The 10969-nt window shown below is 48.5% G+C and overlaps 1 protein-coding gene across 2 annotated transcripts in view; it reads left to right on the forward strand.

The window, feature by feature from the left end:
- Positions 1 to 10969, forward strand: part of exoc3l2b (exocyst complex component 3-like 2b) — a 37907-nt gene that overhangs the window by 26490 nt on the left and 448 nt on the right. For both annotated transcript variants that reach the window (XM_073492555.1, XM_073492546.1), the window contains exons 4-15: positions 2475 to 2752; positions 2890 to 3156; positions 3243 to 3361; positions 4006 to 4120; positions 4443 to 4553; positions 5323 to 5423; positions 5510 to 5626; positions 5915 to 6050; positions 6610 to 6732; positions 7982 to 8137; positions 8224 to 8345; positions 9085 to 10969. The exon at positions 9085 to 10969 is cut by the window's right edge and continues 448 nt beyond it. In XM_073492555.1, coding sequence (XP_073348656.1) covers positions 2475 to 2752; positions 2890 to 3156; positions 3243 to 3361; positions 4006 to 4120; positions 4443 to 4553; positions 5323 to 5423; positions 5510 to 5626; positions 5915 to 6050; positions 6610 to 6732; positions 7982 to 8137; positions 8224 to 8345; positions 9085 to 9388 — 1949 coding nt within the window. In that variant the 3' untranslated portion in view covers positions 9389 to 10969. The remainder of the gene's footprint in view (positions 1 to 2474; positions 2753 to 2889; positions 3157 to 3242; positions 3362 to 4005; positions 4121 to 4442; positions 4554 to 5322; positions 5424 to 5509; positions 5627 to 5914; positions 6051 to 6609; positions 6733 to 7981; positions 8138 to 8223; positions 8346 to 9084) is intronic.

Here is a 10969-nt window from a genome sequence, read left to right on the forward strand (position 1 = left end):
ACTCAAAGACAGAAAGAAGTTCATGTAGAACATTTGCTGAATTTACAAGAAGGAGACGATGATTCAGAGTTTCACAACGTTAGAAAGTTTGTTTTAACTCAACAACTCTTAAAATCACCACATTTGTTAAGGGAGTCTGGTGATGTTGTTCACCTGTGATCAGATCACTCAGGGTGGATGTTGATAGCAGCTCTGAAGCTGAGGACGAGGCTTCAGCTGGTCAGGTAGAGAAGATGAACAGCAGCTTTAAACCTGAACCTGAACTGTGAGGATGTGCAGGCTTTAATACTGTGACCTCTGACCTCTGACCTCTGCTCTGCTGCAGGAACCAAACTGCTGAAACAAACACGAAACATAAAGACTGAAATAAGTTCAAAGCTGAGATGTTCCCTCACATTGTTCTGTTTGTAGAGACCATCTTCCTCTGGGCTGTCACTGTGTGTGTGTGTGTGTGTGTGTGTGTGTGTGTGTGTGTGTGTGTGTGTGTGAATCTCTTCCTCTGTCGGCACTGAGGTGGACGAACGAGGCAACATCTGGAGGCTTCACATCCTCACTCGCTCTCGCTGATACCCACACACACAAACAGATAACTGCTGTGTCCCGCGCCCTGCAGAAGGCTTTTATTTTGAAAGTGTAGCCCTGAAGAAGCTCTCCTCTGACGCAGCAGTTGAAGCAGGAGGTGGCATCACTTCCTGTCCAAGTGCGTGTGTGTACTTCCCGATGTGACGGTGTGTATTATCTGGCTGCTGAGATGAATAACTGAGTCATATTTCCCCTCTAAATATTCTGCGTCATTTCTGTTTCTGTAAACTGTATTTAATGATGTTTTTCTTCACCTCATCAGATGTGTTGTAATCTGACACGAAACATATTGATCTGATTCAGTGTGACTTCCACTCTCTGAGGAGATCATCGTCTCTGATGTCCATCCAGAATAAACGTCCATAAACCCACTTAGAAATCAGAGACAAAAGACCATTCAGAACTCCCCTGAGAATCTTCATGTTTTTCAGTTTTCTTCAGAATTAAAGTGATCCAGTGATGGTTGTCTGTACATCCATGAGTTCACTACAAACAGGAGCTGCTAACGGCTAATTCGGCACATTTTCAATAAAGATTATTTGATTATCTGACATTTTCAGCCAGTTGGCAGTTTGCAAGTAGAGTGTGAACAGCACAGGGCTGCAACTACTGATTATTTTCACGATGAATCATTTTGTCTATAAAATCTCAAAACAAATGTGAAAAACACTCATCATAACTTCCCAGAATGCACCAAGAAATCAGAGACAAAAGACCATTCAGAACTCCCCTGAGAATCTTCATGTTTTTCAGTTGTCTTCAGTATCACAGTGATCCAGTGATAGTTGTCTGTATGTCCGTGAGTTCACTGCTAACAGCTCACTCAGTACACTTTTTAATCATACTAGTCTAAAATAGGCTGATATGTTTGTGTCTCATCCATCAAACTAGCGACAACATTTCTGTCGGCCTCAATTTTTCCAAATTACATCAAACTTCAGAAGCGTTTATGACAAACTGAGGAGAGTGACCACTTGTTTGGTGTGGACGAGTCGTGACTCCTCTGACAGCTCTGAGCTCAGCCTGCTCGCTCTGGACGTCCGCCTGATGCTGTGACATCATCTGCTGACATCACAACCCTGACAGTTGGAGAGGATCCTCCCTGAACAGCTTCAGTAAACACTGACCTCAGACCAGTCCCTGGAGGACCACAGAGTAAACTCACTGCATGTTATCATAGCACAGGACAAGCTGTTGTCATTTTCACACCCAACACTAACTTTATGTAGATGATTATGTACTTGCACTCACCTGTGCGCCCCCCGGACGTGTTGACCTTAAAATGAGCGTTGCTATGTTGAGGCAGCAGATAGTGACCCTGCTGCAGACCAAGAGAGGCTTCCAGTCAGTAATGTCACTGCTGCAAATGTTGTGGCAAAAAGCTGGAGTTATAAAGTTGACAGGGCAGCTCTGATGATGTCAGGATTTATCATTATATATTTATTACTGAAGCTTTCAACCAAACAAAGAGGTAAACAGCTGCTCAGACAGCTGTTCATATTTAGCTCTGCTGTTTCCCTGAAGTCCAGGATGGATCAGTGATTCTGTGGGAACCTCCGTCCCTCCGCCCCCCTGAGGGCTGCTTTGATGTTCGAATCAAACGAACCACCTCCAGAGCGCTGTCGGCTCAGCGGTGGGTGTTGTGGGTGCTGAAGTTTTCCTTTTGATGAGCAGCTGTTAATGCTAATCAGTCAGAATGAAGAGTTTCATTGTGGAGAGTGTGACCTCTGAGGTCTCTCAAGGTTTCACAATGACAGCAGAGATTCTGTTCAGTGGTGGGAGAAGAACCAGCGTGTAGAGCTGCTCTGTTACAAGTAAAAGTCCTGGATTAAAAATCATATTTAGCATCAAAATCATCTGAAAAATGACACTGTTGATCGGCTTTCTTCCAGTCCTGGAAATCCTGCAGCTGGTGAAGAAGCGGGACCTGGTCCTGGCCGACACTCACATCCTGGAGCTGGAGCAGGAGTGTAACGAGTCCGCCGCGGCAGAACGTGGCGCCGCGCCGCAGCTGGAGGACGCCAGCAGCTCGAGCATGAAAGACGGCGGGCGGAGGAAGGCGAAGGACGTGGAGCTGCTGTACGAGGAGCTGCAGAAGGAGCTGTGGGCTGTTGTCAGGGAGTCTCTGCGCTGCCCGACGGCCGGGCCGAACCTGGGCCTGGTGGTTCAGGTGAGTGCTGAACAGCGGGGATGGGAAATCAAAGTAGTGTTACTTCAAATAAAATACATCTATAAATAAAGAGAGTAAATGTAGTTTATTGGGGCTCAGGTGTCCGTGACCTCACCTGTCGGTCTTCCTGTGTGCAGGTGCTGCAGCACGAGGAGCAGGTGGATAAAGACTGGGCCCTCAGTGAGACGTCGGCGCCCGGCGGCCCGAGGCCTCGTCGTCTGAAGCAGAGGTGGAAGGAGGCGGTGGAGGAGGCCGCGGACGGCTCTCTGCCTCAGAGAGCAGAGTTCACGGCCGGAGAACTGGACCAGTACCTGGACCGGCTCCGGGCCCGGGTGGTGGAGGACCTGGGGGCCGCCAAGAGAAACGTGGTGTCCATTTACCCCGAAGAGTACCAGCCCTTCCAGGTGAGGACACACCTGGACACTGAGGGGATGAGGCTCATTAGTTTGCTCACAGTTCTTTATCCTTCATTTCGTCTTCCACTTGTCAGGTGTACGTGCAGAGTTACCACCAGGCGGTTGCTCGGCGACTGCAGGCCATCACTGACAACCAGCTGGAGATCACCGACATCTACTCTCTGCTGGACTGGCTGCACAACATATACAACAGGTACACAGACAGAGACGGTGTGAGCCAATCAGACAGCAGCCTGGAAAGTGTTGTACAGTGTTGTTAGCACGTCAGAGAAGAAGCAGGACGGTGTCGCCCTTTTTATTGATTAATCTGAAGCCTTCCATAAGGTCGTCATTGATTCTGAATCTTTTGGATTGTGACTGTTGTAAATGACCTCAGTGGCAGAACTGTTGAAATACTGTTAAACCCAGACAAACTGAAACGTGCAACATATCAATGAACTGAGCTGAAGGCTTTCTCTCAGAGGCCGTCGCTGTTAATGACGATGAATGAACAACAATATAATAAATCTCCACAACAGAAATATATGACAAAGGCTTCTCTCTCTCTCTTTCTCGCTCACTCGCTGTTGCATACAAATAACAGTCAGCGAGCCGTTTACCAAAAGTCTTCAGCGTGATATTTACATGATTGTCGTGATAAATGGTAATAAAAACTATAAAACAAAAGTTTTAGCAGCCACTATGTCAAATAACCCTGAAAACACGGAGCCAGGACTTCTTCTACGCCTGGAGCTGGGTTCAGTCTCCGGTTCCTGAGTTCCTTTAAAGGTTCTGGGTCTCCTGAGAGACTTCCTGTGAGAATACATGACGTGGTGTTTGGTGTGTGTGTTGTTTCAGAGACGTTCTGGGGACGGTGTGTATCACGAGTCCGTTCAGCCGCTCTGAGCTCAGTCCTCTGCTGCCGTCGGAGACCGTGGACCGCCTGGAGCTGGACTGTCTCAACTCTGTCAGGGTGAGAAAATCAAATGAATACAACAAAGGAGAGGACAAAGACAGAAGGAGACACAATTTGTTGTGTCTTTAAAATGTTTCTGGTCTCCATGAAGAACAACTCTGTTTAATGACGTGGGGAAAACGACGTCATTGAACGCAACACATGATAAATTCATGATAAAGACCCGTGTTAGCATGATGCTACGGGCTACACAGTACCTGCCCTGCGTGTTTCTGATTGGCTGAAGCAGTGCAGGATGTGTCTGGTGCCTGAGGACGTTGTGTCGCTTGCGTTGGATGTGAGGTGCGTTTGTTTTGACCCCCGGCGTCTCCCTGTGCAGGCTAAAGTGACCACGGAGCTGAGTCAGGTCCTGGACGAGGAGGAGAAGAGGTGGATGGAGTCGCTGCACATCGAGGAGTACCAGATTACTCTGGCCAAGACCGTCATACAGGTAGGGACCCGCCCCCCTCCCTGTTACCATGGTTACTGCAGGTGTGTGTGTGTGTCCCAGCTGATGGTCTGATGAGTTTCCTGTCAGTTTAAATAAAGGTTATTGAATCAGAGTGTTGCATAACGCTGTGTTTTGTACACTGATTGTTTTCTGAGTGTTTCCTTCAACCACAGCCAAAGTCAACACTTCCACTTCCACACACACACACACACACACACACACACACACACACACACACACACTGTAACATCAGTGATGTCCGTTGGACCAGCTGCTGCCCTCTAGTGGTCATAGGTAGTATAACAAGAGTCTCACACAGGGACAGTTCGTCCTTGAATGCATCATTGTTGTGTTGACTGAGATGATTGTTTATTGAAATGACAAAAGAACACTTATTAAAGCTACTCAACACTTCCTGTACAGATGTTTCACATTAAAAGCCTTCCAGAAGCTCAACAGTCAGAATGCTTCTCTTCCTTCTCTTGGCTTTTATTGTGAAACAGTCTCAGTGTCGCTGACAGTGAATCTTTTATTCGACAGTTTTGCTGTTTATGTTCTTTAAACAGTAAAATAAGTCCAGTTTTTAAAACTTCTCACATTATAACAACAAACTACTTATCTTGTTACATTTGATAAAAGTAAAGTTTTCACAGTTTAAGATGAAACATGTGGTGAAACATGAGGCTGCTGCTGCGTCTCTGGGTCCAAACGGGACTGAACCAGAATATGAATCCACCTGTAGAATAAATCCTGCTGACTGTTGTTTCAGAGGCTGCAGGTGGATCTGGAGCGGTCCGCCTCCATCAACAGCAGTCTGGGCTCCAGAGTGGCTCAGTGCAGCCTCAACGGCCTGGCCGACTTCCTCTACAGGTACCAACAGGTGTTAGAGCTGCTCATGAAGGTCCGTGATGACGGATGTGGTTCTGATTCTTGTGCTTGTGACTCTCTTGTCTCAGTTTCCAGCGTAAGGTTGAGATGTTTCATGAGGGGATGCAGAGCGGCATGTTCGGAGACAACGAGGACGGATACGTGTCCAAAACCATCGCACTGGTCAACTGCTGCCCTCCACTCAGGTACCGACACACACACACACACACACAGACACACACAGACACACACACACACACACACACAGACACACACAGACACACACACAGACACACACAGAAACACACACAGACACACACAGACACACACACTGCTCAGTCCGTCAGCTCACAAATATATAAGATCAATAACTTCATGTTTCCTTGACATGTTTCTGCATCAAATTTTTTAACGTCGTGTGTGTGTGTGTGTGTGTGTGTGTGTGTGTGTGTGTGTGTGTGTGTGTCTGTGTGTGTGTGTGTGTGTGCGTGCAGAGGTTTCGTGCAGCGCTGTGCTCAGTGCGACCCGGCGGTCAGCGAGGACTCTCTGCGTCGAGCCAACAAAGCTCTGGATCACATCGTGCAGCAGGGAGTCAGAGTGCTGTCTGAACGCCTGTACCTGCACATCAGGGTAACACACACACACACACACACACACACACACACACACACACACACACACACACACAGAAACATGTTGACAATAAGTCAACATTTCATGACTCTGAGTGTTTGTCCTCCTCTCTTCACCTTCTCCTCTCTTGTGTTGGCGTCGCTCCTCTGTTGTCTCTGTGTCAATAAAGCTTTTGAATTCAATTTAATGTTTAACTTTTATTTATTGTGTGAAATGTTGAAACACTCTTGTTCATAGTTTGATCAGTTGATGTTAGATTCACTTAGTTCAGGTTAGTTTATGTTGGTGGAGCTGATAGTGTAGGTTCAGTGAGGTGGTGTTAGATTTTACTCAGAGCATCAAAGTGAGACGGGTCATTTCTTGAATGAGGTCGTGTGTAAATAATGTGAAAGAGTTTTTTATTAATGTGTCTAAAGTTTGTCCTGGTAAGACGACGTTAAAAAATATAATTTCTGCAAAATTATAGAAACTAATCTCAGTCTGTGTGTGTGTGTGTGTGTGTGTGTGTGTGTGTGTGTGTGTGTGTGTGTGTGTGTGTGTGTGTGTGTGTGTCCAGCCGTTCTTCGAGCGTCTGGTGAAGAGGAAGTGGCTGAGTAACGCTGAGCCGTACGAGCAGATCGAAGCTCTCATCAAAGAAGACTTCAAGAAATACCGCAGGATGGACAGTCCACCGTACCAGGTAACAACCATGGGACGGGACGGCAGTGTGTGGACAGCAGTGTGGGGACAGCAGTGAGGGGCAGCAGTGTGTGGACAGCAGTGTGGGGACAGCAGTGAGGGGCAGCAGTGTGTGGACAGCAGTGTGTGGACGGCAGGGTGTGGGGCAGCAGTGTGTGGCAGCAGTGTGTGGACAGCAGTGTGGGGCAGCAGTGTGTGGACAGCAGTGTGGGGCAGCAGTGTGTGGCAGCAGTGTGTGGACAGCAGTGTGGGACAGCAGTGTGTGGGCAGTGTGGGGGCAGCAGTGCGTGGACAGCAGTGTGTGGACAGCAGTGTGTGGACGGCAGGGTGTGGGGCAGCAGTGTGGGGACAGCAGTGTGTGGACAGCAGTGTGGGGCAGCAGTGTGTGGCAGCAGTGTGTGGACAGCAGTGTGGGGCAGCAGTGTGTGGCAGCAGTGTGTGGACAGCAGTGTGGGACAGCAGTGTGTGGGGCAGCAGTGTGTGGACAGCAGTGAGGGGGCAGCAGTGTGTGGACAGCAGTGTGTGGACAGCAGTGTGGGGACAGCAGTGTGTGGACAGCAGTGTGTGGGGCAGCAGTGTGGGGCAGCAGTGTGTGGACAGCAGTGTGTGGACAGCAGTGTGTGGGGCAGCAGTGTGGGGCAGCAGTGTGGGGACAGCAGTGTGTGGACAGCAGTGAGGGGACAGTGTGGGGCAGCAGTGTGGGGACAGCAGTGTGTGGGGCAGCAGTGTGGGGCAGCAGTGTGGGGACAGCAGTGTGTGGACAGCAGTGAGGGGGCAGCAGTGTGTGGACGGCAGTGTGTGGACAGCAGTGTGGGGCAGCAGTGTGTGGACAGCAGTGTGTGTGGACAGCAGTGTGTGGACAGCAGTGTGTGGGGCAGCAGTGTGTGGACAGCAGTGTGGGGGCAGCAGTGAGGGGGCAGCAGTGTGTGGACAGCAGTGTGTGGGGCAGCAGTGTGGGGCAGCAGTGTGTGGACAGCAGTGTGTGGACAGCAGTGTGTGGGGCAGCAGTGTGTGGGGCAGCAGTGTGTGGACAGCAGTGTGTGGACAGCAGTGTGTGGGGCAGCAGTGTGTGGACAGCAGTGTGGGGGCAGCAGTGTGGGACAGCAGTGTGTGGAAAGCAGTGTGGACAGCAGTGTGGGGGCAGCAGTGTGGGACAGCAGTGTGTGGAAAGCAGTGTGGACAGCAGTGTGTGGGGCAGCAGTGCGTGGACAGCAGTGTCCTCTGGTCTCTAACCTGTCTGTGTGTCCCAGGTGCTGGTGGCTGAGGTCCACCGGCGGGTGGTGATGGAGTATCTCCGCTCCGTCATGAGAGGAAGAATCATCTGCACCTCCATGAAGATGAGGAAGAGGATGGCCGGGCGGCTCAGAGACGAAGGCAAACAGATCAAAGTCCTCTTCAAAGACCTGGTCAGTCCCACGTTCACCTTCTGACACCCTGAAGACAGGAGCACCACCTCCACCTGTAACTGTCTGTCTGTCTGTCTGTCCTGCAGGAGTCTCCGTCCAGCTGGTTGGACAGCGCTCTGTCTCACATCTCAGAGATCATCCAGCTGGAGGACGTCCCTTCCATCCAGATGGAGGTCGGGGTACTGGTCCGAGAGTTTCCAGACGTCAGGTACCAACCAGTCAAACAACTCTTCTTCTTCTTCTTCTTCTTCTTCTTCTTCTTCTTCTTCTTCTTCTTCTTCTTCTTCTTCTTCTCTCTGTGTGGACGACTCATTCAATTGAATTCTGAAATAGTTTTTAACAACAAAAATATATAAAAATAAACTTTAAGAACTGAGAATCTGATCGATGAATAAAAACTAAACGATGTGTTGGATGAATGAACAGTTTCTGATTTAAGAAAGCTGTGTGTGTGTGTGTGTGTGTGTGTGTGTGTGTGTGTGTGTGTGTGTGTGTGTGTGAAGCTAAAGACAAAGCATTAACACATAATCACTTTCCTTCCTCTCTCCTGGTGACATGACTGCTGGGAAATTTCACCTTTAACCCACTGAGCGTTTGTGTGCGTGCGCGTGCGCGTGCGCGTGTGCGTGTGCGTGTGTGTGTGTGTGCGTGCGTGCGTGCGTGCGTGCGTGTGTGTGTGTGTGTGTGTCTATATAAGCTCCTGTACTCTTGTTATTGTTCTCCTTTTAGCCGTATGGATTATTTTTACCTCCACACTGAGGCGTCTCTGTGCGGTCCGATAACATCCGAACAGAACAGAGCTTCACTCTGTCGCCGGGTCAGAACTCCAGAAACATCGTGTTATTGATCCTGTTATTGATCATGTTATTGATTGTCATGCTGTGTGATTGGTCCTCTGTAAACACCTGCGGAGTGACACCTCCTCTTGATTCCTCCTCTGTGTGCAGGAAGAAGCACGTGTCGGCCATCTTGAACATCCGGGGGACGACTCGGCAGGCGGAGCGTCAGGAGATCCTCAACATCGTCAAAGACATCGAGAGCAGCGAGGTCAGCGGCGGCGGTGGAGGTTTGGCCCGGCTGTCGCGGGACCGCGCCCTCTTCTCCGAGGTGCCGGTCACCTCCGAGGTCCACTGCCTGAACGTGGGCCTGAGCCGCATCGCCCTCACGGCCTCATCCTGCTTCACCACGCTGCGACCGCGCCGACGCAAAACCAGAACCCCCGTCCAGGAGAACCCCGACGACGTTCTCTGAGAACCCAAACTGTTTTCTAGTTTCCACACGCTCAGATTCTCCATCAGGCGGCTGCTTTAAAGGAGTCCAACAGAATCTGGTTGTTTTCTCTCCTGGAGACGTTTGATGTCCAGAGGAGACGAACATGAGATGAACTTTTAATCATCTGACTCTTTGATTTCATCTGTTCAACATTTATATTCTTTCTTTGGGTGAAATAATCTGGAAATAAACAGCTGACACAGGAAAAGACAGACATGGTGGTGGACGAGGAGAGAGGACGATGATGATGATGATGATGATGATGAGAGGACGATGATGATGATGATGATGATGATGATGATGATGATGATGAGAGGACGATGATGATGATGATGATGATGATGAGAGGACGATGATGATGATGATGATGATGATGATGATGATGATGAGAGGACGTGACGGGACTGGAGATCAGTTCTGCTGTCGGTCTCTGTGAAGACGGCGGCTGTGTGAATAATGATCTGCACGTTGTCGTCTCCTCCTCGATGATTTCTCTTTATTCAGACGTGATAAATCGATTTCAAATCAGGAGATTCTGTCAGATATAAAAATGCACTTTGGGAATTTTGTCTTTTTTTGTGGATAAAAAAACTTTGACGTTTTGTTTTAAAGATTTATTTTGATTCAGACGTGATTTCACATCTTCACCAGTGGAACAGCAGAAGTTTCGGGGTTGAGGCCCAGTCACATCACAAAGAGAAATGCTAACTGCTAATGCTAACTGCTAATGCTAACTTTCTACATCTCCAGTAGGACCAGAACAAGAGAAACCAGACCTGGACCGAGCTGTTCTGGTCCAGTGAGTTACAAACTGTATGTGCGTATTCTTCAGGCGTGATCGATCAGTTTCAATGATTTTCCTTTGAAAAGCAGCACCAACACGGCGTTATCGGACCTTTATGGAATAATTGTATTTATTAAGCCAGACGAGTCGTCAAACACAGATTCTTATCTACAATATTTCTTCCACAGACTTTAATTCAGCTCGTCTTTTAACAAACCATGATGTAAAGTTTACAGCAGAGAAATTTAATTTGTTGTCTTTAAATCTGGTTTAATAAAAATACAAAAAAAGAAAAAAGAGCCAGAAAATCAGGTCCTTCCATAAACACATTCACACAAACAGAAATAGATGTGTGAGTGTTTGAGACGCTGCAGCTGTGACCGGGCCTCCAGAACATCGTGAACAGATGTGACGTGTGATTTCATGATTTCATTTCATATTTTGTTTCCTGGCGTGATTTCACATCACGTTTGTTTCTGTCGGTCTGATTGGAGCGTTCAGCTGCATCATGTGACGTCAGAGCGTCTCAACATCTTCCTGCATCTTCTGGACATTTCAAAATCATAAAGGATCAATAACAGGAAAGCAGCAGGAGGAAAGACTGACTGAAGCAGACTGAATCAAACTCTTTACTCTCTGAGAACCTGCAGCTGGACTCAAACTGGATTTCTGACTCTTCCTCTAAAGTTTGGAGTGTAACGGGACGAGGACGAGGTCGAGGACGAGGACGAGGACGAGGAGACGCTTCATGGTGTTGTTTTATTGTTGCACATGAA

This window comes from Pagrus major, chromosome 2, assembly GCF_040436345.1.
Source record: "Pagrus major chromosome 2, Pma_NU_1.0".
Lineage (NCBI taxonomy): Eukaryota > Metazoa > Chordata > Actinopteri > Spariformes > Sparidae > Pagrus > Pagrus major.